Source organism: Raphanus sativus, chromosome 6, assembly GCF_000801105.2.
Source record: "Raphanus sativus cultivar WK10039 chromosome 6, ASM80110v3, whole genome shotgun sequence".
NCBI classification, from domain to species: Eukaryota; Viridiplantae; Streptophyta; class Magnoliopsida; order Brassicales; family Brassicaceae; genus Raphanus; species Raphanus sativus.
In genome coordinates, this window is record NC_079516.1 from 48,430,261 (window position 1) to 48,457,032 (window position 26,772).

The window sequence follows — 26,772 nt, forward strand, 5'->3', positions numbered from 1 at the left end:
TTAACTTTGGTACAAATATAAGTATATAACCATGTAAACGGATTAATAATATAGAAAGAAACACATGCATATGATCGTGAAAATATTTTAAAGTTCGTGTGTTCGTTCAAATAATATTAAGTTACTTGATTGTGATTTAGATGAAGAAGACCTGTATCGGTTGGTTGAACCGGTTCAACCGCAATATTATGGTCAAAACCGATTTAAAAATTAGAAAATTGGATTAGACCTTAAACCCTGGATTTGTTTTTTTGATTTTCGGTTTGACAGAGACGTCACACAACCCTAAAAGACTTGCCGCCAACAGTAGACTTGTGCAGAGTCACCCATCTTCAAGCAGAGCAACAAACTCCACGGAAGGCTCTCCTCCTTGGCTATATCCAGGTTAGAAACTCGACCAACTCTATCCTCCTAATTCTCTCTTTGTTTCGGTTTCAATGTAAAGTTCGAAGCTTTATTATTCGCTTGTGTTATGTTTTTCTGAGACCAATACAGTTCAATCTATCTGTGTGATCTTTGTACAATTCAGGGTGGATTTAGTTTCTTTTTATCATTACATGTTCTGATGATTAGTTTCAGTCTGTTATGAACATTACAGATAATTGTTTTCAGCTTTTGATTAGGCACATTCGCATGATTATTGCATTAAAGGTTCTGTCTTTAATTGTTTCTCATCTCCTCTGGAATCTCGAAGATTGTTTTCAGCTTTTGATTTTGTACAATCGCATGATATTGCATTGATTAAAGGTTCTGTCTTTTCTTGGTTCGCATCTCATCAGAGTCTCATAAGCTTCCCAATGTTTTTTTCAGTTAGAGTAAAAGTGATTGCTGAACAAAACCTGGGACTAGACGACTAGTCAAGGAAACGGAACCTAGTTATGGATTCATTGTGTCTTGACATCGAAACCGGTTTGTGCCTCACATCCTCAGAGCCAGACCTGCCTGTATCCGGTGATTTTGGGGAGTTCATGCTCTCTCGCTTATCACAATCCAAACAGCCAGACTATAAAAACATGTGCGCTGTTATCAACGAGCTATCAAAAGCTCTAGCGGAAGATAAACATAGCCGGACACCCGTGGCTTACTTCGCCGCCACATGCAGCTCCCTAGACAGCCTCTTGTCTGCTTCAAATTTGGAGGAACCACCTCTGGATGTCATCCAGCCACATGTTGTCATCCTTTCCCTTGTGTTCCCTAAAGTCTCAGCTGGAGTGTTGAAGAGGAACGGGTTGGCTTTGCGTCTCCTCCTCAGCGTTCTGCGTCTAAGATCAGCCACGCCTGAGTGCTTGATTTCGGCATTGAAGTGTTTAGTTCATCTGCTGGGGAATGAAGTCTCTGAAGCCCACAGCACCTTGCTGAATCTTGTAACTCATTCAGATGGCAAGGTAAGAAAGCTAGCAAACTCGTGTCTCCGTGATGTTCTACAGAAGTCTCGTGGTACAAAGGTCTGTCAATCAGTCAGTGGAAACATTGCAGAACTGTTCCAGAGATATCTAGACCTCGCTCATAAGTCGGAAGCTCCTTCTGCCGAAGGAGCCAGGGGGGCACAGCAAGTGCTCTACCTGCTCAGCACTCTGAGAGAATGCTTGGCCTTGATGTCGAGGAAACATATAGCTACCGTGATTGAGGGCTTTAAGATGCTGATGATTACTCGCGATGCATTCATTACAAGGCCATTGATAGACGCTTTAAACGCGCTTTGTCTGAATCCAACATCTGAGGTTCCAGTTGAGGCGCTGGTCGAAGTGTTGTATCATGCTGCGGTACTGTTCTCGGCGCCTGAAACGTCTGCTGATGCCATGACTTCCACAGCACGCTTGCTGAAAGTTGGGATGATGAGGGCTTTTTCTCTAAACAGAGATGTTTGCGTGGTTAAACTTCCTAGTGTGTTCAATGGTCTGAAAGGTATGCTCTTGTATCTGCTTTTTTGGTTTCTGCTTTTCTTGTCAATGCGGTTTATCTGACTGTTGCCATGGTCTTTGTGCTTCCCTTTCGCAGATATTATTGCCTCTGAACACGAGGAGGCAATCTTTGCAGCAACAGATGCTTTGAAGAGTTTGATATGTTCATGCATTGATGAATGCTTGATCAGAGAAGGCGTCAACGGAATCCGGAATTCAAACTTGGATGTGAAGAAGTCTAGTCCAACTGTCATTGAAAAACTGTGTGCAACGGTTGAAAGCTTGCTTGATTACAAGTACCATTCAGTCTGGGACATGGCTTTTCAAGTTGTTTCGACCATGTTCAATAAACTAGGTAACTTTTTTGTTAATCTCTTGTCACTTGTTTATTCTTGTTGAAGCTGTTTTCTTTGTCTCTGCTCTGAGTACTTACTCTTGTACCTCAGGATTTTTTTTTTAAAACAATTATCTGCTTAGTTGTTCATGTGATAACTCTTTTATTCAATTTTCAGGGGAAGCTTCTTCATATTTTATGAGGAAGACCCTCCAGGACCTATCAGATATGCAAAATTTACCTGATGAAGGCTTTCCTTATAGGAAGCAGGTAACGATACCCTTCTAGCTCTTGAGATAGTTATGTCACTTGTGATCGGAATACAATTTTCTTTACCGTTATGTTACCTATATAGCGAGTTGTGGGAAGCAATAACATGCTGCAAGCATATGAAATTATGTCAACATATGTTGGACTCTGTTGATTTCTTTTCAAACTTCAAAGTCTATTGGCTACACTTCGTGTGCAGCCTTTTTCTGCTTCTGTAATGACTTGATGGTAGCTCTTATGTTGCTGGTACACGAAATAGATATGGAGAACTTATATGTGAGCGTGCTCATTTTAGATAGAAATGAATGATTCTGCGATATAAGATGCAACATGTACTAGACCGAACTTAGTTTTGCTACATCTTATATTTTCCTGACTGTTCGTTTGACTGGTGCTATCTTTGTTGGCGATCCCCAGTTGCATGAGTGTGTAGGATCAGCCCTTGGTGCTATGGGACCTGACACATTTTTAAACATTGTGCGTTTAAACCTTGAGGCGAGTGATCTGTCTGAGGTAAACGTTTGGCTCTTCCCAATTCTGAAGCAATACACAGTCGGAGGACGGCTAAGTTTCTTCACAGAGACTATTTTTAGAATGGTCGAAACAATGAGCCATAAAGCTCAACAGGTGAATTTTAATCTTTACCCGCATTATAATTTTTTCCTTATTTTTACTACTCTCTAATGTTATTGCTAATTGTTTTTGATGGCAGCTCAAGCTACAAGGTCTTACTGCAGCATCTAGGAGTGTGGATTCTCTCGTTTACTCACTATGGACTTTGTTACCTTCGTTTTGTAATTATCCTATGGATACCATGGAGAGCTTTGAGGATCTGGGGCGAATATTGTGTGGAGCTCTTCAAACGCAGGCTGAAACCCGTGGAATTATATGGACCAGTTTGAATATTCTGATTCAACAGAATAAGGAAGTTGTGGAGGGTAAGGATGTACCTGTCAGTGATGCAAGTCCTGCTTTGGTTCGAGCTAGTGCTCGTTATGATTCACACAGTGCGGCAGCTAATTTGAAAGTTATACGGTCGTGTGCTCCTAAATTATTGGATGTTTTGTCAAAGATATTTCATGAATCTGGCAAAGATGATGGCGGTTCTCTTCAGGTAACTGACAACCTGAAAATGGCAGGATATTGGACTTTCATAGAGATAATCATTAGTTCTTCTTTATGTTTTTTTTCTTGTGTGATTGATCTCTGTCCCTCTCTAATTAGATAATCATTAACCTAAGCCAGAGCTTATCGCAGTTTTTGATAATTTTTGTTGTCTTACTTTCAGTCTGCGATAGGGAATTTGGCTTCAATAGCGGAGAAAAAGACTGTTTCAAAGCTACTTTTCAAGACACTGCGAGAGCTTTTAATGGTTACGAAAACTGCCATTGCAGAAGATGAAAGCTCTGCTAGTGGGATGGACGTGGATACTACCGCCGACAAAAATTCTTCTTCCAACCTTAGGTAGTGTTACACTTCCAGTTGTGTTTCTTGTTTTGGTCAGTTACTAAGCCAAAGTTGACATTATTAATATGCATTTCATTTCAGGGCAAAGTTGTTTGATCTGTTAGTTTCTCTTTTACCTGGTTTGGATGGTCAAGAAGTAGATACCGTATTCAGTTCTTTGAAGCCTGCAATTCAGGTTTGTAAACCGATCTATTGTATTTAATGATTTTATTGTTCTGGGTGTGGCTGTGAGTTTGGTAAATTGTGTGGATGAGTGGTATATGCCTGATGTGGATCTTAAAACTGCAGGATCCCAAGGGCCAAATTCAAAAGAAAGCGTACAAAGTTCTTTCAGTTATCTTGAAGGTATTGATTTCCTTGCCTTTCAAGACTTCTTGCTTAAGCATCTAATTTTTTTTTGTACGTCATCAAGATATTACCCCTATACATACACTGATGCAGTTTCTTAAGGTCCTTCATAGCTATTTAACCATAGCTTTCGTTTTAAAATATATCTTTGACTAATGTCTTTGTTACAAATGTTTCTGTTGCCAGAGTTCGGATGGATTTGTTTCAAAGAACCTCGAAGAGTTGCTTGAGCTGATGCACAATATATGCCATGTCTCTGCCAAGCGACATAAACTTGATTGCTTATACTTCCTGTTAGCTTATGCGTCAAAGACGGTAAGAAGCTAAACCTTAAAAGCTTTATCTGTATTTTGACCTAATGCATTACGATAGAACTGTAGGTTTAAATCTTAGAATTGGATTTAGTTTCTCGTTAAGGATATACCCTTCCTAAATCTGATGTCTTTTTTTTCTCCATACAGGATGATTTAAAGGCGAGAAAGGACATTGTTTCTTCATTTCTACCCGAAGTTATACTTGCTTTAAAGGAGGTACTAAACATTTCTTGAAACTGTTCGTGTTTAAACTATGATAGTGCAAGAATCATTATTCAGGTCGCTGCTGTGTTTGCAGGTAAATAAGAAAACAAGAAGCAGAGCCTATGACGTGCTTGTTCAGATAGGGCATGCATACGCAGATGAGGATAATGGGGGAGACAGTGAGAAATTACATGGTTACTTCAATATGGTATTGTTTAAATCTAATCCTAACATATTTTCAGGATTTTTGTTTTTCCCTTCTTTTTTGCGTCAAGAAATGTTGTTGACCTCTGCTATAACCGCGTCATTAGGTGGTTGGTTGCTTGGCCGGAGAAAAACCTCAGATGATTAGTGCTGCCGTTAAGGGAGTAGCTCGTTTGACATATGAGTTCTCCGATCTCATAGCTAGTGCTTACAATTTGCTTCCTTCAACCTTTCTTCTCCTCCAGAGGAAAAATAAGGAAATCACAAAAGTGAGTTTTATCTATTATCTTCTCTTTAAAGAAGCCACTACTATATGTTGCTACAAGTTTGCCGTTTGTCTTGTTCATCAATTAAACTATTTTCTCTTTCTGAAACTTGGAACCAATCTATTCTGGAAAACAGGCAAATCTAGGTTTGTTAAAGGTTTTGGTGGCTAAATCACCCGTTGAAGGACTACACGCAAACCTAAAGAGTATGGTTGAAGGCTTACTGAAATGGCCAGAAGGAACCAAAAACCTTTTTAAGGCAAAGGTTTGTTACTTTTTTGGCAGGCATACATATTAGTTTGTATACAACACATATATGTAGAATTTGTTTTTTTTTTGCGGAGTCTTGTTCTTATTTGAAGAGTCATGTTGGTATAATAGGTGAGGCTTCTGTTGGAGATGCTAATCAAGAAATGTGGCACGGAGGCTGTCAAGTCTGTGATGCCTGAAGAACATATGAAACTCCTGCCAAACATCCGAAAGGTTTGCTGACAGTTTTCAAAGTTGTGTAGCTTTCAGTATCTCGGTAATGTATTATACCATACATCTTCTCTTGGTTTTATCTCAGGTCAAGGAACGTAAAGAGAGAAAATATGCAGCTGGCTCTGAGATGAGTAGATCTCAGCATTCAAAAGAAACTTCATCAAAGTACCTTTCCCAACTTAGTTTACAGATAATCTCATAGGAGTTTCTGAGTAGTCAAGTAATGCATGTTCTTGGTTTTTTGTCTTCCAGGGCTAGCCGGTGGAATGATACCAAGATATTTTCCGATTTTGCGGATGAAGACGAGGATAGCGACGGAGAGTACATGGATGGGGAGCCGCATGGCCGTAGCAAGGCTCTCTCTTTGTTGAAATCTAAAGCATCTGCTTTGAGGTTGGTTGGTTTGTTATATACACATTTTGCTTTTGAATATACATTAAGCCAAACTGATGGTGACAGTTATTACAGATCCAAGAAACATCCGAGGCAGAGTCATCTTGAAGTTGATGAGTCAGATGATGAACCGCTTGACTTGATGGACCGACACAAAACAAGATCAGCCCTTCGATCAAGTGAGCTTGGCAAACGGAAAGCTGACTCGGATGAAGAGGCAGAGTTTGATGCGGAAGGGCGGCTTATCATTTACGAAGGAGAGAGAGCCAAAAGGAAGGAAGTCTCCGATGCAGATTCGGATGCCAAGAGCAGCAAAGGTAGCAGGTTCTCTGTGAACTCGTCGAGGAAGAACCAAAAGAGGTTAAAGACATCAGAGTCTGGATACGCTTACACAGGGAAAGAGTATGCAAGCAAAAAGGCGAGTGGGGATCTTAAGAGGAAAGACAAGCTTGAACCGTATGCGTATTGGCCACTTGATCGCAAGATGATGAGCCGTAGACCAGATCAGAGGGCGGTTGCAGTCAGAGGTATGTCTAGTGTGGTTAAGCTCACAAAGAGGTTGGAAGGAAAGAGCGCTGCGGAAGCACTTGCCACCACTAAGGTAAAAATGTACAAGAAGAGTAGTCAGAAGAAATCGGCTGGTAAGAAGAAAAGCAAGTAAACAAGTGGCAAGTAGAAGTTATAGTTAATTCAAAAACCACATTTTTGACTGAGACTTTAGATACCCTTTTGTTCATTTTTTTACTTGTAAACAGCTCATGAATTTTTTTTTTTCGAAGTTATTCTTAACTTCAGATCCATCAAATTATAAGCATCCCAGACTTGTTCTGTCCTCGCTTGTAGTAAAAGTTAACAAAAGGTTGGCGTGACATTAAATTTTCAGAATATCATTGGTCTTATATATTTTATTTATTTAATTCAGGCTATAATCATTATACTTTTACGTTTTACAAAACAAATTTTACGATCAATAATGGGCAATTTAAAATGTCGAAAAACGTAATAACTTTTTTGAAGAAAATTAGTTGAAAGCTTATATGAAAGACCCTAAAGAAATTAGATTTTCTTTGGTTTAAGTCGTTATGAAGTAAACTTCCTAAAGAATACACTAAAATTGGTTTTGGATAAACCTCGCAACGAATGAATCTAAAAGCAAAAAATGATTTAGGAACGTGGATTGAAAAGTCAGTAGAAATTGTAGATGGTATTTGATTTACTCTAGAATAATCTTTTTTGATGGAAAGCATCAAATTTGATTGATTCGATTGAAGAATAACTACACCAACAATCAAAAAATGGTATCTGATTTACTCTAGAATAATATTTTTTGATGTGATGCATCAAATTTTGATTGATTCGTGAAGAATAATTACACCAACAATAAAAAAATATTGACTAACAGATATTACATACCATAATTGAAAATATATTTGAGAATCACTCTCAAAATTTTCAAAAATGTAAATTTAACTCTTATTTTATTTCAATGAAATTACAACTTATTTATAAGAAAATTAAATTTGTTGAAAAAGCTAAATGTCTAATACTTAAAATATAATAAAATTCAGTATATAGGAGAAATAATGTTTTTTAAACAAACATTTTTTACATGCAAGAGAAAAAAGCTTTTCGTACAGTTAAAACCCTAATTTTCACAACTCATTTGGATAATAAGAACCACTTAATTATAAATCTTTTTGGACTCGAAACTTGATAAAAACTTAGACATATTAGTTAACATTAACTCAATATCTCATATGTCCAAAACTTCATATATCAGTCCAATATCACATCACGTTATCTCTTTCCCATCTAGTTATCAGTATTATATTTCTTTAGTTTTAGTTTGTAACTTTGTATTCGTCTTGCGTTTCTTTTTCTTAACATTATTTTTTGTCAGAAAAGTTACATAGAACCAAGTCATAACGCTTCAAAAAGCAATTACAAAGAAGGAAAGATAATATATGATGAACCAGAACCAATCAGATTTTTTGCTCTATTGACTTATATGTTGTTTGGAACCGAGTAACTTAAACCACGTCCACCAAGGTTAACACGTCTCTTTGATTTCTTCGTCCACGACTCGTGGATTGCCAATGCATTTTCCTAATCTTTGTTGATGGTTTAATCGTTTTTTCTTTTCTGAAGTATTCTTTCTCTTACAGGTGTCATGACTCATGAGATCCAATCCGTCTCTTTGTCTTGTGTTCTTTTTTTATAATAGAGATAAAACTTGTTTTTAGCTGGTTTTGCTCCTGAAACTATATGTCCTAATGTATCCCACCATGTCTCTTTCAAGTTCAATAAATATTAGTTAAGACTTAAGAGTCGAGAGACAGAGACGGTAAAACGCAAAAATAGAAACCCACGCCTATCAAATTCAATCCACAGACCCCCTCAGCTCTTTATTTCTAGCCATCAATTCACTGTCCCAAAGTTTGTTCAGATGTCAAATCCACACTTGAATTCCCAATCACCTGAATTCCCAATCACCAGGTAGATTAAAAAAAGTGTTCTTTTTAAGACAGTGAAAGTTACTAGAAAACGAAAGAAACAAATAATGTATACATGAATAGAGAAGAAATCTTTCAGTTGTCCTTTAGCGTCTTAGGAGATCTTTGATTACTCTCTGTATACATTGCATAATACTAATATTTATGACGGGCACACATATTAATTTAAGATATTTTTTAAAAATATTCAATCTTGGCTATTTTCTTGTGTTGAACTAATGATGCATGAAATAAGGAAACTTTCCGTTTTTATAGTTCTTATTAACGTATAAGAGACATCTTATATTTCTATCACAACTGATATTTCTATCACAACTTGATATTTCACCAACCTAAAAAGACAAAAAACCCATCTAGAACATATATTACTTTAGTTGCTATCTAAAAGATTCCACCAAATGAGGGACCAATAATACATTGTGATGAGTTCATTCATCTCTGATCTCCCTATCAAAACTTTTACTGACTTTTTAACTTTCCACTGTACTAGATATGCCTTCGTAGGCTCATATGTCACATGTACTTGTCTCTATGTCCTTAATATAATATAAACACACTAATCTATCTCCACACATCAGCTGAGAGACACTGAAAAAAACACGAACCCCCAAAAGACAGGGATCAAAGAGTTTGTTATTTTTCTCTTGAGTCTACACAATATTCTTTGCAGCAAAGCGATAATGAAGGAGAGAGAAGATGTGTTGTTGTGGCCTCTCATTGAGCAGGAGAATAGTGGAATAAAGGAGGAAGTGAAGAAGCAGCTATGGCTTGCTGGACCACTAATAGCAGTGAGTCTTCTTCAGTTTTGTCTGCAAGTAATCTCAGTTATGTTCGTAGGACATCTTGGCTCTTTTCCCCTCTCGGCCGCCGCTGTTGCCACCTCCTTCGCCTCAGTCACCGGCTTCACCTTCCTCGTCAGTTTTTCTTTCTCTCTTACTATTCTTTCTATACGTAAATATGTGCATATTTAACATTCATTCAAAAAAAAAAAAAATATGTGCATATTTAATTTCTTTACCTTTAGTGATACTCATATTTGGCAGTGTTCAAAAATATCGTTAGTCAATTAAAGAGGTTACCGTACGTTAAAAGTATATTCATCCGCTGAGCAATCTAAAAAAATACGAATGAATTTTTGTACAGGTGTAATATATCGGGTATCTAAAGTATAAACAGCGAGAACCAGTTTTAGAAGTTATGTATAATTTTTTTCTGAAACCTAGAAGTTATGTATAATTAAAATTTAGTATCTGCTTAACAAACCAAGTATGATAATTTACTCAAGAATCTCAAGCAAAATTCTTCAAGAAAAAAAAAGACATAATTTACTCTATTTAAATTTACAATGAAAGATTATTCTTTCTCTGAAACTTGGTTGTGTGATTACTTTTGAAGTCTTTAAAAGATGGGAAATTTTTAAAAGACATCTGACCTCACTTTCATTTGCTACAAAATATATTAATTCTTGACTTACTTTTTAGGATCCTATTAATACTCCAAATTTTAAAATTATAATTTCACACACTTTGTAGATATTTTAATTTGGAAAACTCGGTTTATCCTTAATAACAGATCTATTTTATCCTGATAAGAACATTAACTAATTAAATTATTAATTTTACTCACTCTCCTCAGCAATTGAATACAAATTGTTAATAGATAAAATTAATAACTAATAGAAAATCATTAAACTCTCCAATTTGGGTTTAAAAACCTTAAGGTAATTCGTAAAGGTTTATTTCGGTTCTCTCCTTATAATTCGGGAGATATTTCATTTTCAATAATTGAAGTTTGCTACAGTACAGGATTTGGCATTTTCCCATAATTTGGAACTTTTTTTTTGTTGAAAAGGTTGGATTTGGAACTTAATTTAAGGTTTCATTAACTAGCTTCTTCCTGGACCAATCACGAGTCCGAGAGAAAATCATAAATAAAACTATTTTGATTTAATAATAAATTTGAGTAATTTTACTGGTAAAGCTTTAGCAAAAAAAAAGAGTTTTACTGGTAAAGCATCGTCTTAAAGATAGACGTAGCAAGTCCGAGTTTCAGCGGCTGTGGAAAATTTTCTTAGTAACCAGCTTTTGTTTCATTGCCCAAAAAAATTATAAGTTTCACCTTAAAGTTTCTTGTAAATAAATAAATAAAATAAACATGAATATTTCAAATAATGACGCATGCCAAATGGATATTTCAAATAATGTATATAATTTGTAACATATATTAGGTAGGTATTCTTTGAGAATTTTGAGTTTCCCTTATAAATTTAGTCCCAAGACTTCTTTCAACATACTGTATATCGAAATGAATTTATAAAAGAAAAGTACATCGAAAATGGAAAATGTTTTCTTTTCTCAAATTTTTCTTTTGGAAAATGTATATTGCAGCTACTACGTATATATCATCAGGCCACTAAGGAACATTAATGTCTGAATTTCCAAGTTGCGTATGCATATTTGATTGGCTTATATTCTTATGCTACAAAAACAAACAATAGTAATATTTTGTCATTTAAAGGAGAAAAGCGAAAATGCCAAAAATAAAGAATCAAAGGTGTTCTTTGCTTTGCTTAAATGTTTCTTTTTCTTTTTAACATGTCATACATCGAAAGGTAAATCATCTCGAAACTTATAAATAAAATGATATCAACACTTCCGTTGACCGCTTACTTGTGAAGCAAGAAAGCAACCTAATAAATAAGAAAAACACTGATCTTCTGAACAGATGGGAACAGCAAGTGCGTTGGACACAGTTTGTGGCCAATCCTACGGAGCCAAGATGTACGAAATGCTAGGCATACAAATGCAAAGAGCAATGCTTGTTCTTACACTCTACTCTGTTCCTCTCTCCATCATTTGGGCCAACACAGAACACTTCCTCGTCTTCTTTGGTCAAGACAAAGCCATTGCACACCTCTCTGGCTCCTACGCCAAGTTCATGATCCCTAGCATCTTCGCCTACGGTCTTCTTCAGTGTCTCAACAGGTTTTTGCAGGCACAAAACAATGTGTTTCCTGTGGTTTTGTGTTCTGGAGTCACCACTTGTCTTCATGTGATCCTCTGTTGGATCTTGGTGTTGAAATCTGGTTTAGGGTTTAGAGGAGCTGCTGTGGCGAATGCGATCTCTTATTGGCTTAATGTCATTCTCTTGTCTTGTTACGTCAAGTACTCGCCTTCTTGCTCAATGACCTGGACCGGTTTCTCTAAGGAGTCTCTACGCAATATCATCCCTTTTATGAAGCTTGCTATTCCTTCTGCACTTATGGTCTGGTAAGTCTAACGACCAAATGCCTATAGCTATATTATTCATTTATAGGAAGTAACTTGGGCAACACATTTTGTATGAGTTGAGATTTGGTTGTTCTTGCTCAACTTTATTTCTTAAATTAGAATCCAATAATATCGGTGATGTTGTTTGAGGAAAGCAGCCTAGAGATGTGGTCCTTTGAATTTTTGGTTCTCTCGTCCGGACTTCTTCCGAACCCGGTTTTAGAAACTTCTTCTCTATCAATCTGGTAAGAGTCAATCTATATATATATATGGTCTATGAATTGTTACCTCTTTGGTACGAACATAAATACTAGAACATATACAGTATTATGTGTTAATGTTTTGAGTAAGGACATAAATAGCATACTTTCCAAAGACATAATATAATATGTCTTGAAATCATATCTCAATCAGTGTTGAATGATGAGATAGCCATTAATCACAATATATTGTAATGAGTGTTCTTTATATATAATTTTGAACAAGTTAAGTTCTTTGTTATGACTGAATTTAGTAAGAAAACTTTGCAGCCTTAATACATCAGGAACGATCTGGATGATTCCATTTGGCCTCAGTGGCGCGGCAAGGTCTGTACACCTGTAAACCTTATATATGGATGCTGCTTCAGTAGTACTTAGTATAACCATATGTAACTTTTGCTGTTAACCGTCCTTTTTAACCCATAGCACAAGGGTGTCAAATGAGTTAGGAGCAGGGAATCCAAAATTGGCTAAACTTGCGGTTCGTGTGGTCATGAGCATCGCAATCTTAGAGAGCATACTAGTTGGTTCGGTATTGATACTGATAAGAAAGATATGGGGATTCGCATACAGTAGTGACCCGGAAGTAGTCAACTTTGTAGCCTCGATGTTGCCGATTCTCGCCTTAGGCCATTGCCTAGACAGCTTCCAAAGTGTTCTTTCAGGTAAATTTATATATGCTTCACTCAAACACAACTTTTTTTTTTTTGCAAGTAAGGGCAAACCACCTTACAAGCACCGTTATTACATGTCATCATGCTTTATTTTTCTGGTATGTTGGTTTTTAATGGCTAAAAGGGGTTGCTAGAGGATGTGGATGGCAGAAGATAGGAGCTGTTGTGAATCTTGGATCATATTATCTTGTAGGAATTCCTGTGGGATTGTTACTTGGTTTTCACTTTCACTTGGGTGGTCGGGTAAACTAAATAGCCCAACTCAGAATCTTTGTTGGCTCATGTCTTACTTTGCCCTATGTAACTAAAATGTTGTAATATTTAAGGGGCTTTGGCTGGGAATCATATGTGCACTCATCGTTCAAGGTGTATGTCTTTCCATCATCACCTTTCTTACAAATTGGGATGAAGAGGTAATTCAAAAGCTATTACTGTTATTTAACAGTAGAGTACTCTTTGACTATACTGAATTTGGTTACTATGCCTTGGGACTGATGACTGAGATTATTTTTTATAACGTTTTTCCGTTTATCGATCGACAGGTAAGGAAAGCGACAGGCAGAGTTGAGTCTTCTTCTGGTGTGAAGGATTCTACAACCGAGAATGAGACAATTCTTGTTTTCTGAAAGCTATATACTATATGTTAAATGACAATATGATATAGAAACTTTATTAGTTCGAGATCACTAAACGCATTAATTTATTGTCATCAATAAAATAAAAATTAAAATAGTGTTTGTGATTTACTCAGCTTGTTGGAGATTTTCTTTCATTTATAATATTTTAAGAGAAAATTTCTAGTATATTATATAGGTTGGAAATTAGTTGAGTATAAATAGTTTAATATACGAATCAAAGAAATGAAAACTCCAGAACATATAATTGTCAATGTTAAAAAAGGCACAAAAGAAAATTTGCAGAGCTTAAGAGGTTGCTATACAACAATGGAGTCAGGCCCACGTGGATACAGATCGTAAGAAGAGGGAGAAGACGATGTAACAGACATGGAGTAATCTGAAGGAAACTGTGACGTTGACGCTGGCTTGAACTGCAAGTCATCTCCGTACACACTAGTGTCCGAGATGCTCTGTTTTATCTCAGTCTCTCCTTGGAGCATCTTCACAACTTCCGACATATTTGGTCTTAGTGACGGAGAAATGTTAGTGCAAAGAAGCCCAACTTTGATCATTCTCTCTGCCTCACCTACATCTAACTTGCCCTCTAGCTCCGAGTCTATGATTCCTGCAAAATTTCCTTTCTTGTGCAGCAAGAAAGCCTGAAACACAAAGGAAGAGAAGCTCCTAAATCTGTTGAATATATATATATGTGTGTGTGTGTGTGTGTGTATTAGACAGAGTTTGTCAGTACCCAATCTATAAGTCCAACACAAGATTCATGATCAGGTGTGTAATTTGCATTGCTCTTTCCACTGACAATCTCCATTGCGACAATGCCAAAGCTATACACATCAGCCTTTTCTGTTAGGTAACCTCTCATTGCGTATTCAGGAGCCATATATCCACTGCAAACCAGAACCATTGTTAGTTTCAAATTATCTACCATATCATACCTTTCTATATATAAACCTTACATTGTTCCCGCAACTCTGGTGCTAATGTGACTTTTCTCATCTTCGTGCAGTCTAGCCAATCCGAAATCAGATATCTTAGCGTTAAGGTCCTTATCTAGTAGTACATTAGTTCCTTTGATGTCTCGGTGAATGATCTTAACCATTGATTCCTCATGAAGAAACATAAGTCCTTTCGCTATTCCTATGCATATCTTCTGCCTTGTTTTCCACTCAAGTCTCTGACTATTCTTTCCTGAAAAAAGGAGTCAACAGAGATCTAATGAAACCACTTTTCATCTATTAAAAAAAAAACTAGAGTTGAGCAAGTAACTGAATCTTACCAAACAATGCACCAGAGAGACAATTGTTTTCCATGTATTCATAAACAAGAAGGAGATGGTTTTTCTCAGCACAACATCCATAAAGTTTAACAAGATTTGGATGCTGCAAGCATGCAATCATACCAATCTCATTCACAAACTCTCTGTTTCCTTGTACTGATTTTGAAGAAAGCTGTTTTACCGCAATTAGTGTTCCATCTGCTAGCTTTCCCTGTATTTAAAAAAAATCTCTCTCTCTCTCTCATTACCTTATTTACATTGAGTTTCTATTGTTTACAGCTTTGAGATTATCTTTTGTACCTTAAACACAGATCCAAAGCCACCTTCTCCAATCTTGTTTGCTTGGTCAAAGTTGTTTGTGGCGGCTCTAAGTTGCCTCAAAGTGAAAGCACCTGTTAAGAGAGAAAATCTTTTAGAAATTTTCAGTAGTGTTAAACTTTGTTTGAAACAGTACCTCTATCTCCTTTTGTTTCTTCTCTGACACATCTCCTCCAACAAAGAACTCCCAAACACAAGAAAAGGGTACAAAGTATTGAACTTGTTACACCAATCAAGAGAGTGTACTTTCTTGTTTTACTATGTTTTTGTGCAGAAAGCATCTGCACAGTAACTAAATGATGGATCTTCAGACATTATGTATGATTATTCTCCAAGTAAAAATAAAAGATTTAGAAGGAAACATTTGGCCTCTTACCACCACATTCAGATTCTGAAACTGAAACAAGAATTACAAGAAGTGTTAGATACATGAATGATTTTGTCACCAACCAAGGTTATGTTAGATACTTGGTCTGAATACTTACTAGGACAAACTGAGACTGCAGAGATGAGAGAACCATAGTTCCCTCTACGTGGAATGACCGTTGTGCCTTTCCCACCCCAATACAATCTTATCTCAAACGAGTTATCTGTTACATTAGCCTTCACCTGTTTAACAACTTCCTTGTGAGTCCCATTAGCCTCTTCCCTAATGCTAAAATCCTCCCATATCAACTTCCCCTGAACATAGATGTTAAAATAACGTTTTGCGAGTATACTGTAAGGTTCTGTGTCTGAGAACTGAATCTCAGCGAAATGTAGTTTCACGTTGTAGCTTCCGTTCTCAATGCAAAAGGCATAGTAAGACAAACTCAGTGGAGAACGGCGTGCTGTCTGATAAAGCTCAGAGTGTTTAGCTTCCACCGAAGACTCTGATGAGACTGTATAAGTATCTTCAGTTATTGCATCATCCATGAAGTCACCTGTGCTGCTGAATCCCCAGTTGTTACCATGATAGTTCGTTGCAGAACCGGTTTGTACATAGCTATCTCCTTGGTACGTTATACTTCCTCGAGAATTCTTTATAACCATATCCTCTCCACCGCAGTTTATATGCAACGACTTGGTATCTTGAAAGAATAAGAGAACTTAATAGCTTCTCTCTTTAATAATCAGACAGTTAAAAAAATGCTTAAAGAAACTTACAGTTGTGGCAATAGTTTGGTCCTGAACAAGGAAGAAGTTGAGTTCTGTTTCTTGAATATGAGCTCTTGTATGTGTTAACATTTCTATGATCATTTACAAAACTTTTAGGCTTCAAGAAAATACTATCATTATCTAAACAATTAAGGGAGTGATTACACACTTTCTCTCTTTGCAGCCAGAAGACCATGTGAAGTTATTGTAAGAAAGATCACTGCAGAGACATTTCAGTGAATTTTAGTAGGTATATATAAAAAAGTGGAGAAACAGGATAATGGTAATAGTGAAAGGCTGTACATGTTGGTGCTTGCAGTGAGGAAAACTCCTGCTTCAATATTTCCAGACAACATGTTTCCAGTTAAATATCTGAGAAATGTAAACAAAAACACAGTTTGTATTTGTTGCAAGTTCATGGTCTGAAGACGTTTTTGATCATATTAACAATAAAATAATGCGAGTTACTTAACGTGTATTTTGGTGCGCTTGTATCTGTTGGTATCTCTCCAGACAGCCTATTAAACGATAGATCACTATAATGGGAGAAAGAAACCTTAGCTTAAGAGGTTGTGTGTGGTTTCTCAAGTGTCATGACTCATGAACATGATACTTACAGAGTCATGAGACCGGGAAGTTCCCAGATATTGAGTGGGATCGGACCTGATAAGTTCAAGTTCCTTAAAACCCTGAAAGAGTAATCAGTATTAAGACTAAAAACTTAAGAGAAATATATATATGTTATAATGAGAACCTTACTTACAGAAACTGCAGATTCTTGCTAGATATTTGTGGAACAAGGCCAAATCCTCCAGTTATGTCACTGATCCTCCTGTTTGATGAAGAAGAAACATGTCTTTACTGAAAGTAATTTTCAAAAGATGAAGGGTTCATGTAAGAAGATTAGCTTACAGGTCATTCAGATTCTGTAAACGGAATATGGAATCCGGAACAGGTCCTTTAAGGCCAGTTGCATACAGCTCTCTGGTTATATAGGTTACACAAGCTTTTTTAGTATTTCTTGCAGCTCAAGTTAGATGAAGAAAACAAGAAAAAAATGTACTCTTACAATCTCCGAAGTTGGCGCCAGTTTCCTATAAACTTTGGGATGGTTCCATTTAAGAGGTTATCGCTTACACGGCTGCAAAAGATCAAGAATCATACTTAAAAACAACTGATCCAAGAAAAGGTGATTATGAGAATCACTAGAGTGTTGATGAGCATACAATTCCTTGAGGGTTGTTAAGTTGGCAAATGTCGCAGGGATGGTTCCAACAAGTTGGTTTGAAGAGAATGCTCTGGAATCATTAAAACAAGAACATTATTTAATGAATCATAAAACTAAGAATAATCTAACTGAAGATGTTTCTCCTTACAATACTTCTATATCAACCAAGTTTCCTATCTCTTCAGGAATAGTTCCAGAGAATTGGTTTGCTTCAATGCCTCTGAGATAAACATGAAATAATCTTTTCAGTTCAAGAAATTTTGTAATGTGGTAAGATCACTAAGTGATTAGGACAAAACTTACAAGAAATTGAGACTAGGAAACTTCTCTAGTCCTCTAGGAATGTCTCCAGATAGTCGGTTTGCGCAAAGGGATCTGAAGAAAAACAAAAACATTATGAATCTTTGATGAACAAGAAGCCTTAAGAAGAGGAGCTTACATGTACTTGAGGCTCTTTAAAGAAGCCCATTCCATAGGAATTGATCCAGAGAGGTAATTACGGCAAAGGTCACTTTCAAGAACCAGAAACAAAGTCAGCAACAACAGAAAAAAAAGGGAAGAGAATGTGAAAAAAGATGATTAACTATTTACAGTAATTCAAGATGCTGGAGCTTGACAAAGTCAACTGGGAGTTTTCCAGGTAGGCTAAATGTCTTGAGGATACTGCACAAGAAGAATATATTTGGTTTCAGTTTTGATGACAAAAAGGATAAAAATTATATAAGCAAAAACCTGAGAAAGAAACATTACAAGTGAGTGATGTGACAAGTTCTGTTGTTGTTAAAACTACAGTTACATCTGATTGTGCTGTTTTGACCTTCCATGAGAACACTTTTTGTTATCACTAAAGTCTTTGTGAAACAAGGATCTTCACTCAGGTCTAAGTATTTGACGCCAAGTGTCTTTGTAATATCCTTGAGTGCTTCCACTGCATAAATTAAGACCAATGAATAGAGAGTTTCAAAAATATGAGATCTTGTTTTGTTAGAATTTACGGAGAAAATATAAATGCTATTAGCAGTTAAAACCCTGAAACCTTCATTTGGATGCAGAGCAGGAGCAGCATTAACTGTACAAAACAAGCAGCTAAGTGCAAGCAGAGCTCTTACAAGGCGATATCTACGCAGCATCATGAGCTTGTAAGTTGCAGACATGGACGATCGCGAGCTTGTACTACATACACGTATGTTATATACTTATATTACGATATTAACAAAAGTGAGGTGTTACTTGTGAATGAAGTTCACCTGAAATGAACTTCAGTGTGTACACATGGGGTTGTTGCTAAACCGGACGACGGTCTCACTTTGTCTGCTAATGTTCTGTAACTGGCGCCTTCTTTTTAATTGCAAAATAGACCTTGATTTTGTATTTGTTTTGCAGATAGAGCGCAAAAAGTATTGGAATGTGTCGGTGTTCCCTTTCTATATTTTTATGTTTTGCAATGGGCATGAATTAATATTAGATCTGTTCTCATGAATTACAATTTTATAAATATTGGGTTATTTTCTAAATAAATTGATTTCCGAGGGGCTGTTTTGAAAGTAGAATGAAAATAAAGAAAACTTCAGATTGAAGATCCTACCATAATTTTTTGTGTGGAACAAGTGGAGTAGTTGCACAATGTTATCCATTATTTTTCGATCTTCTCAAGAGTTGACTTTCACTTTCTCTTTTGCTATCTGCAGAAGAAAATAAAGTAGATTTGACAAAACTTGTTTTTTTAACCCATTTCATTACTTAATTTGAAGTGGTTTAAGAAATCAAACCCAATATACCATCCAAATGAGATTATTCATAATTCACGTCAGGAATAAATTCGTAGGGAAGTATTCACTGGTTCATATATCATCAACCGTTACCCTAGTAAATATAAAATCCTAATCTTAACCGAAAATTCTTCTCTGAGTATGGAAGAAAATGATAAGCATCTCTACAGTCCTCTCCGTGAGGAACCCACAACGAACTCATGTATCGGTTAAGCCCTAGGTTAAGCCGACCAACTAAACCGGCAAGACCGTCGGATATGCCGACAACATCACGCGGGATCAAGCTGTTTTTGGGAAACTGTGTTGTCTCCTATTTAAGCTAACATAGTTAGAGTTTTTCTTCTATCAAGTTGCCAATAACCTCATGTGATTCGAGTTGTATCCAAGAAACCGGTGTTAAGAGTTTTTTCTTTTATCAAGTTGATCAGAGGCACATATGCTTTCGGAGGATGCTGTTTTGCCTTATCCGTTGATGTCTACTCTCTCATCATTGGACAGGTACGCAACCAGGGATATAGTGAAAGACCATTTATCTAAACAAGAAAAAGTTCTTTAGGTTTTGTTTGACATTCTCATTCTTTCTTGGCAAGTTACCTCTCTGCATTCAGAGACTTTTCCCTGGCTTTGATTTGTCAAAATTAGAATGTTGCATTTGCAATTCTTACATTGAATCGAACAGTGGTTTCAATCCAAGTATACCATCTACTCTACAACCATCTGTTCACTGATAATGATTATAAATCTACCCTTGAAGCATTCTCATGCTTCTAAAAATAACTTTCTTTTGGTTTTGTTTGACATTCTCATGCTTTCTTGACAAGTTATCTTTCTGCATTCAAAGATTTTTTCCTCTTTGAGAGTCAAAACTAGAACGTTGCAGTCTACAATTCTTACTTGAACAGGATTTGTTCTCGAGGCTCGTGCCTCTGTATCTTTCTTTATTAAAAACAAATAAATTCTTACAAATCGAACACTATACAGTATTACATACAATAAGGATTGTTTGACATATTTTAAGATACAAGAACGAGGATTGGCCTTAAAGATTTATCTACAATCATCACAAAGGAAGATCTGTAACTCTTTTATGTGAAGACCCTGTCTTGGAGAACTCAGGGTTTGCTTTCTCTGTAGCCGGTAACAGTTTATGAATCAAGGCCGCAGAGACAGCTCCAAGTGTTGGAGCCAGCAAGTAAATCCAGATCCCTTTGTAACATCCCCACACAAGTGCCGGCCCTATGCTTCTTGCTGGATTCATCGATGCTCCTGATACCTCTCTGTGAATTGAAACATTTTACATTGGTTAGCCAAAGAGATCCATTACCATCGAAGAGTTTAAGCTTATGGAGATTGAGAATAGAAAAAGCGAAAATTACCCTGCAAAGATAACATTCAGTGTGACGGTTGCACCAATGATTAAACCCTCTAGTTCCTTGGTCTGCAAGATTCATATATGTTAAGATCAAAAACCTGATGATCAAGAAATGTGTTTAGTGTTTTTAGTTGTTGATCACTTACTGTTCTCTTGGAGGTTGTGACGGCACATATAACTATCATAAGGAAGCCGGTGATGATGAACTCCATCACGAATCCTTGAAGGTCAGTCCCAGAAGGAGATGATCCGAGGAAGACATCGTGTTTCTTGCTGCACACGTCATTGTTTAGGTCAAACAAAAGACGCAGAGTCGCAGAAGCCAAGGTTGATCCGATGACTTGAACAGTTATGTACGCTGGGAGTTGATACAGAGGGAACCTCTTGCAAGATGCCAAGGCGATAGTGACAGCCGGATTGAAATGGGCAGAGATGTGGCCTAGAGTGTAAACAAGAATCATCACCACTAGACCCCAAACCACTGCAATGCCCACAAGAGTCACAACATGGTTGTGTTGAGCGTTCACGGCAATAGCGGCACAACCCGCAAATATCAAGTAGTAAGTTCCCACGAGTTCTGCTATAAGCTGCAGATTAAAGTGAACAAGAAAAACTTGAAAAAGGGTACGGACAAGAAGTGTGAATTAAGAAGTGTTACTCAATGGTTGTGAAAAAAAGAACTAACCTTTTGCAAGAAGTGGACAGATAACAATGGTGGAGAAGAAGGCAGTGGAGTTTTTGAAACAGGAGGAGCTTGGATGTTGAGTACAACAACATTTCCATTGTTGCTTTTGCTCACTGATATGTCTTCCATTTGATTTTTTTTTTCTTTTTTGGAAAGAGAGTATAAGGCTTTGATTGATGTTTGAAGTTTTGTGTTGTAGAGAGATTGTTATGAGGTTCTGCTTTTTATAGTTTGTTTACCAAAACAGTTGCAGAATGAGAATAAAGTGAATAAAAAGTCAAATTTTGCTTTTGAGCAACTTGTTAGAGCAAAATGGTAGTTTATTATTTGAATGGGTGTGTGTTTTAATTAAATAAAAGCTGAATACTGTTGAATTGCAGATGGTTTTGTAGAACAAAAGACACAGGTCGACGCAAAGCCAAAGGGATATATAATACTTTATGCAAAAGCAAAGTCAAATCATGTTCTAGTTTCTGGTTACTTTGTTAGTTTAGGAAACTACATGAGCCCAATTGATGATAGAATATAAAGCAAATGATTGTCAGCTACCTGATCAGGCTATCACTAACCAATATTAATATATTATTAACAATAGAAACTATAATTAACATGATGATATATTAAGAGAATCTCTCTACGTTGACATTCAAAAGATTTTTTTATCACAAATATATGTCTCAAGGATCAAAACAAATATAAAATATTTCATTAAAAAGTAAATAGACTTTATATCACTATGATTAATTAATATAGATTTAAGTTTTAGAATTAAGGGATGAAATTTTGGGGTACGAATTAAAAAAAAATTAAAATTCAAAATATTTTTTTAAAGATAGTTTCAATAATAATTTAGACTTACAGTTTATAACCGACTAATTTAGACTTTTTCAAAAAAAAAAGTTCCAATGATAAAAAAATATATTAATCATATTCTCAAATGACTGCTTTTAGTTTTTTTTCACCAAAAAAGTTTTAAAAAGAAATAACAAAAATAAATTTAATTAAAAGAGGTAAAAGACTATTAATCAGGTTTATATATATTGTTATCATATCAATCAAATAGTTTGTATAATTAATGATATTAATATATTTATGGACCGTATCTTCTTTATAACTAATGATATTCATTTATTTCCGTATCCGGCCCACGCACCATTTTAAACTCAATTTTTCACACGTGCGCTCCTCTCCTGAGCTTTTGCAAATGCTCAAACCAGAGAGACTAGCGTCCTCCCTTTCCCGCCAATTCCCATCACTCAAACCTAAACAACCCGAAGAACCACGACGCAATCTCGTCAGCGACTTTCTTCTCCGGCTGAAAAGATGCGTCTCCGTGAACCAACTCCGAGAGATCCAAGCCCAGATGCTACTCAACTCCGTCGACAAACCCAATTTTCTGATTCCCAAAGCCGTCGAGCTCGGAGACTTCACCCACGCCTCTCTCCTCTTCTCCGCGACGGAGCGACCGAACCACTACTCCTTCAATTTCATGATCCGAGGGCTAACCAACACGTGGCGCGATCACGGGGGAGCTCTCTCGCTGTATCGCCGGATGAAGTTTTCCGGGTTAAGACCCGATAATTTCACTTACAATTTCGTTTTCGTCGCGTGCGGGAACATACATGAGATTAGGGTTGGTAGGTCTGTTCATTCTTCGCTGTTCAAAGTCGGGTTGGAAAGAGATGAGCATGTGAATCACTCTTTGATCATTATGTATGCTAAATGTGGTTACGTTGAGTATGCGCGGAAGGTGTTCGATGAAATTACTGACAAGGATACGGTGTCGTGGAACTCGATGATTGTTGGGTACTCTCTTGCGGGTGAGATGGAAGAAGTGGTGGGTTTGTTTAGGAGGATGGAGGAGGAGGAAGGAGTTGAGCCAGATGAGAGGACGTTGGTTAGTGTGTTGGGTGCTTGTGCACATTTGGGTGATTTGAAAACTGGTAGATTTCTGGAGGGTGTAGCTATCAGGAAGAAGATCGGTTTAAGCTCGTTTCTTGGGCCTAAGTTGATCAGTATGTATGGAAAATGCGGAGAATTGGACTCGGCGAGTAGGGTTTTCAATCAAATGGTTAACAAGGACCGTGTTGCTTGGAATGCTATGATCACTGTGTAAGTCTCTACTGTTTTCATATAAAGTCTGGAACTTTATAACCCGTTGTTAAAGGTGGATTCTGTCTCAGGTATTCGCAAAACGGGAGGTCAATGGAAGCTATTAAGCTGTTTCGTGAGATGGAAGATTCAAGAGTTTCTCCTGACGCCGTCACATTGTCTACTGTACTGTCTGCTTGTGGTTCAGTTGGAGCTCTTGAGTTAGGCAGACGCATTGAATCATATGCTTCGGAGACAGGCTTGCAGCATGACATCTATGTGGCGACAGGACTAGTTGATATGTATGGAAAATGCGGAAGCATAGGGGACGCTCTTAGAGTATTTGAAGCCATGCCGGTGAAAAACGAAGCCACTTGGAACGCTATGATATCTACTTACGCGCATCATGGACACGCTCAAGAAGCTCTGTTACTTTTTGAGCAGATGTCAGTTCCTCCGAGCGATGTTACATTCGTGGGAGTGCTCTCTGCTTGTGTGCACGCGGGTTTGGTCGACCAGGGCCGTAGGTATTTCCATGAGATGAGTTCCTCGTTCGGGTTGGTCCCGAAGATCGAGCATTACACAAACGTAATCGATCTTCTGTCTCGTGCGGGGATGTTAAAGGAGGCTTGGGAGTTCATGGAGAAGTTTCCTGGGAAGCCAGACGAGATCATGTTAGGAGCGGTTCTTGGAGCGTGTCAGAAGAGAAAAGATGTGGTGGTTGGGGAGAAAGCAATGAAGATGTTGATGGGGATGGAGGAGTCAAAGAACGCAGGGAACTATGTTATATCGTCGAAGGTTTATGCTGAGATGAAGATGTGGGATGAATCTGCGAAGGTGAGGGCGTTGATGAGAGACAGAGGCGTTGTTAAGACACCAGGATGTAGCTGGATTGAGATGGACGGTGAGATGATGGAGTTCACGGCGGGAAGCGATGTTTTACAGTGTGGCAGGGAAGATGCTGGGTCGTTGTTGGGTTTGTTGGTAGAGGAGATGAAGAATGAAATGTATGATTTTTCCAGTGGGAGTTTGAGTTTTGGTTAGTCCCTTCAGCTGCGAGTTTCTGAGGATCTTAAAGATGTGAGTCAGGTCGTCTTCTGACTTTGAAAGAGGTGCAAAGTGTTGTAGGTCGCTCAAGACTCAAAGAGAGCATGAATCGATCTGCTTCATTTGCATTTGATGCTTATAACTTGGGGACGAAGAGGTGGTTGCAGATGTCATAACTCATTAAGTACTAACTTATGACTCTGTAACTGTTTGGTTTGAGATGAATTATAAGTTTATTACGAGGCTAATAGAGTAATAGGTAATCATACAATTGTGATGATTGTGGTATACCAACTTTTTACTTTTTTCTTTATGTAATTCCGCTAATGCGCTCGAACTAGCTTGCTTGGAGAGTCCAAAATCCTCTAAATTTCTCGTTGTCTGTTTCAACCGTTTATTAAAGATCTGAAACAATATATGTGCTAGAGATGTGTGATATGGTGTACATTATATCTTTTAATCGTTTGGAGGTAGGAATCTACCATCTGAGGTTTTGCATTTTGCAGAACTACAACCGAGACCTTTTTCATCTTTCTCTACTGTCTGCTCATCATAGTGTCAGCCATGACGTCTTCAGACTGAAGAGTGGAAGGGGTGGATGCAGGTAACTGATTCACTCTTTTCTCAGTTGGTGTCCATTATCTTTTCATCCGTTAGATAATTGCTTTTGTATCTGTTTTTAATGCTATTTCACTGCTTTTTGTGTCTTTGCAGGTTCTGTTTCTGATGTATCATTACTTTGCTGCGGCTGAGATATATTATAATGCAATCAGGGTCTTCTTCATCGCTGCCTATGTCTGGATGACTGGTTTTGGGAACTTCTCCTATTACTATATCAGAAAGGATTTCTCCCTAGCACGATTCACTCAGGTCATATTGTTGATTAGTTTACCACACTATATGCTTCTTTCAAATACTCAAGATGCTTATGAAATCTTTAACTTCTTCCAGATGATGTGGCTGATTCGTGGCTTTCAGCTGCATCATTCTTAGTAATGATTTACATGCTGTACTACATCTGTCCGATGCACACACTGTTCACTCTAATGGTGTATGGAGCCATTGGTATCTTCAGTCGGTATAACGAAATAATCTACAAGCTTGACAAGGTCACATACAACAAATATCATCCCTACACATCATGGATTCCAATAACGTTAGTATCAAAAACCCTTCACTGTCTCTCAAAAGTGTCAAATCTTGAGACCGACTTCCTTTCTTTATTATGACTTTAGCTTTGATTCTGTTGTTTCAGTGTGTACATCTGTCTGCGAAATTCCACACAACAGCTGCGAAATTTATCCCTGACACTATTCGCGTATGTTTCTCAATCTTAGTCCACCATTTAGATTAAGCTTGGTGTTGGTTATAGACACATCTCTAATAAGACACAACTGTCATGATCTTCCTAGGTGGCTTGGCAAGACTACTCTGGAGACCTATATATCTCAGTTCCACATCTGGCTAAGGTCAGCAAGAAACTGTGTTAAGAGGCACATTTGTCTCAGAGACTTACAAATGAAAATTTAACCAAAAATTGCAATGTTCTGCATGCAGATCGAATGTTCCTAATGGAAAGCCTAAGTGGTTATTATCCATCGTTCCATAATACCCAATGCTCAACTTTATGCTCACCACGGCCATCTATGTCTTGGTAAAGCAAAAGTATAATCTATATCGAAAAAATGCCATCAACTCTACATTATATAATTTGTCTTGATTTTTTTTTCCTTCAGGTATCTCACCGGCTTTTCGAGCTGACCAATACGTTAAAGTCTGTTTTCACACCCACAAAAGATGATAAGAGGCTGCTCCACAATGTCCTCGCTGGAGCTGCTATTTCATTCTGTTTATATTTAACAGCTCTCATTCTTCTCCAGGTCCCACACTAACCATGTAAGTCCTTTTATAGCTCCCGGTCCATTGCAGCTATTGTTGATAATGGAATGCTCTCGCTTAGGAAGAGATAGAACTCTTGATTAACAGATTAGAACCACTTATCATTTACAGGAAGGAACTGTAAACATGAATCTCACAGAGGTTTCTATGTCAAACTTACTAAATAGTTACAACACACGTCTCATGTCGACAATGAACCACATGAGTTTCAGAAAATAGTGAAAGTGAAGCATCATAGGACTCTACTTTTGTTCAAACCTTTTTTCTTTCTTTTCTGTTGTAATTTTGCCATTAGTTTTTGTTATATATAGTTTTTATTTGCCTTTTTGTTCGGCTGTATTGCTACATTTTGTTACAAAATACAAAACATATATACATCATTCTGCAATTGCGTATGAATTTTTTTAATAAGAAC

General features: G+C 37.2%; 5 protein-coding genes across 7 annotated transcripts; 3 read left to right on the forward strand and 2 right to left on the reverse strand.

Moving 5' to 3' along the window:
- Nucleotides 1-252: 252 nt before the first annotated feature.
- LOC108805667 (uncharacterized) lies at nt 253-7,016 on the forward strand. Of its 2 annotated transcripts, none has more exons than XM_056989099.1 (18): nt 253-384; nt 811-1,905; nt 1,999-2,256; nt 2,414-2,505; nt 2,923-3,132; nt 3,218-3,619; nt 3,794-3,969; nt 4,054-4,147; nt 4,261-4,317; nt 4,507-4,635; nt 4,782-4,850; nt 4,933-5,046; nt 5,150-5,311; nt 5,445-5,573; nt 5,690-5,791; nt 5,877-5,956; nt 6,044-6,184; nt 6,251-7,016. In XM_056989099.1, the coding sequence occupies exons 2-18, from the start codon at nt 879-881 to the stop codon at nt 6,843-6,845; spliced, it is 3,837 nt and encodes a 1,278-aa protein (XP_056845079.1). In that variant the 5' UTR covers nt 253-384; nt 811-878; the 3' UTR covers nt 6,846-7,016. The 2 variants fall into 2 exon arrangements, with proteins under 2 accessions (XP_056845079.1, XP_056845080.1); XM_056989100.1 differs by having other exon boundaries at nt 254-384; nt 6,260-7,016.
- A 2,243-nt stretch (nt 7,017-9,259) lies between these two features.
- LOC108809285 (protein DETOXIFICATION 15) lies at nt 9,260-13,705 on the forward strand. Its single transcript, XM_018581431.2, has 8 exons — nt 9,260-9,611; nt 11,422-11,966; nt 12,125-12,211; nt 12,497-12,553; nt 12,653-12,891; nt 13,025-13,143; nt 13,227-13,313; nt 13,443-13,705. The coding sequence occupies exons 1-8, from the start codon at nt 9,378-9,380 to the stop codon at nt 13,524-13,526; spliced, it is 1,452 nt and encodes a 483-aa protein (XP_018436933.2). The 5' UTR covers nt 9,260-9,377; the 3' UTR covers nt 13,527-13,705.
- A 542-nt stretch (nt 13,706-14,247) lies between these two features.
- Nucleotides 14,248-18,648, reverse strand: LOC108809745 (probable LRR receptor-like serine/threonine-protein kinase At1g29720). The gene is made up of 22 exons (XM_018581894.2): nt 18,531-18,648; nt 18,245-18,422; nt 18,086-18,157; nt 17,934-18,005; nt 17,798-17,869; nt 17,643-17,714; nt 17,493-17,564; nt 17,336-17,407; nt 17,179-17,250; nt 17,030-17,098; nt 16,884-16,955; nt 16,740-16,802; nt 16,570-16,638; nt 16,436-16,486; nt 16,276-16,358; nt 15,615-16,199; nt 15,506-15,526; nt 15,266-15,421; nt 15,112-15,203; nt 14,812-15,022; nt 14,492-14,723; nt 14,248-14,422 (listed from the first exon to the last, which is right to left on the reverse strand). Exons 1-22 carry the CDS (start codon nt 18,646-18,648, stop codon nt 14,248-14,250), a joined length of 2,679 nt encoding a protein of 892 aa, XP_018437396.2.
- Nucleotides 18,649-20,635: 1,987 nt separating this feature from the next.
- On the reverse strand, nt 20,636-21,585 carry LOC108810194 (aquaporin NIP2-1). The gene is made up of 3 exons (XM_018582323.2): nt 21,321-21,585; nt 20,782-21,222; nt 20,636-20,701 (listed from the first exon to the last, which is right to left on the reverse strand). The coding sequence occupies exons 1-3, from the start codon at nt 21,447-21,449 to the stop codon at nt 20,636-20,638; spliced, it is 636 nt and encodes a 211-aa protein (XP_018437825.2). The 5' UTR covers nt 21,450-21,585.
- Nucleotides 21,586-22,472: 887 nt separating this feature from the next.
- LOC108812057 (pentatricopeptide repeat-containing protein At2g34400-like) lies at nt 22,473-26,771 on the forward strand. 2 transcript variants are annotated; one of them, XM_056987364.1, is made up of 10 exons: nt 22,473-23,432; nt 23,504-24,450; nt 24,540-25,062; nt 25,173-25,328; nt 25,410-25,614; nt 25,714-25,776; nt 25,871-25,927; nt 26,016-26,112; nt 26,195-26,354; nt 26,469-26,771. In XM_056987364.1, the coding sequence occupies exons 1-3, from the start codon at nt 22,525-22,527 to the stop codon at nt 24,632-24,634; spliced, it is 1,950 nt and encodes a 649-aa protein (XP_056843344.1). In that variant the 5' UTR covers nt 22,473-22,524; the 3' UTR covers nt 24,635-25,062; nt 25,173-25,328; nt 25,410-25,614; nt 25,714-25,776; nt 25,871-25,927; nt 26,016-26,112; nt 26,195-26,354; nt 26,469-26,771. The 2 variants fall into 2 exon arrangements, with proteins under 2 accessions (XP_056843344.1, XP_056843343.1); XM_056987363.1 differs by having other exon boundaries at nt 23,504-25,062.
- Nucleotide 26,772: the final 1 nt, after the last annotated feature.

Excerpts from the sequence above, each read along its gene's own strand:
- LOC108805667 (XM_056989099.1), top strand. The coding sequence starts at position 879 with ATGGATTCATTGTGTCTTGACATCGAAACCGGTTTGTGCCTCACATCC. Across the intron at positions 2,506-2,922 it reads GCTTTCCTTATAGGAAGCAG|TTGCATGAGTGTGTAGGATC; the intron begins GTAACGATACCC and ends GGCGATCCCCAG. Across the intron at positions 5,957-6,043 it reads TCAAAAGAAACTTCATCAAA|GGCTAGCCGGTGGAATGATA; the intron begins GTACCTTTCCCA and ends TTTGTCTTCCAG.
- LOC108809285 (XM_018581431.2), top strand. The coding sequence starts at position 9,378 with ATGAAGGAGAGAGAAGATGTGTTGTTGTGGCCTCTCATTGAGCAGGAG. Across the intron at positions 12,554-12,652 it reads GGCCTCAGTGGCGCGGCAAG|CACAAGGGTGTCAAATGAGT; the intron begins GTCTGTACACCT and ends TTTAACCCATAG. Across the intron at positions 12,892-13,024 it reads CTTCCAAAGTGTTCTTTCAG|GGGTTGCTAGAGGATGTGGA; the intron begins GTAAATTTATAT and ends AATGGCTAAAAG.
- LOC108809745 (XM_018581894.2), bottom strand. The coding sequence starts at position 18,648 with ATGTCTGCAACTTACAAGCTCATGATGCTGCGTAGATATCGCCTTGTA. Across the intron at positions 15,204-15,265 it reads AGAAACAAAAGGAGATAGAG|GTGCTTTCACTTTGAGGCAA; the intron begins GTACTGTTTCAA and ends CTCTCTTAACAG. Across the intron at positions 14,423-14,491 it reads ACCAGAGTTGCGGGAACAAT|TGGATATATGGCTCCTGAAT; the intron begins GTAAGGTTTATA and ends TCTGGTTTGCAG.
- LOC108810194 (XM_018582323.2), bottom strand. The coding sequence starts at position 21,449 with ATGGAAGACATATCAGTGAGCAAAAGCAACAATGGAAATGTTGTTGTA. Across the intron at positions 21,223-21,320 it reads CTGTCCACTTCTTGCAAAAG|CTTATAGCAGAACTCGTGGG; the intron begins GTTAGTTCTTTT and ends TTTAATCTGCAG. Across the intron at positions 20,702-20,781 it reads TCACAACCTCCAAGAGAACA|ACCAAGGAACTAGAGGGTTT; the intron begins GTAAGTGATCAA and ends TGAATCTTGCAG.
- LOC108812057 (XM_056987364.1), top strand. The coding sequence starts at position 22,525 with ATGCTCAAACCAGAGAGACTAGCGTCCTCCCTTTCCCGCCAATTCCCA. Across the intron at positions 23,433-23,503 it reads TGGAATGCTATGATCACTGT|GTATTCGCAAAACGGGAGGT; the intron begins GTAAGTCTCTAC and ends ATTCTGTCTCAG. Across the intron at positions 24,451-24,539 it reads CAGTGGGAGTTTGAGTTTTG|GTCGCTCAAGACTCAAAGAG; the intron begins GTTAGTCCCTTC and ends AAAGTGTTGTAG.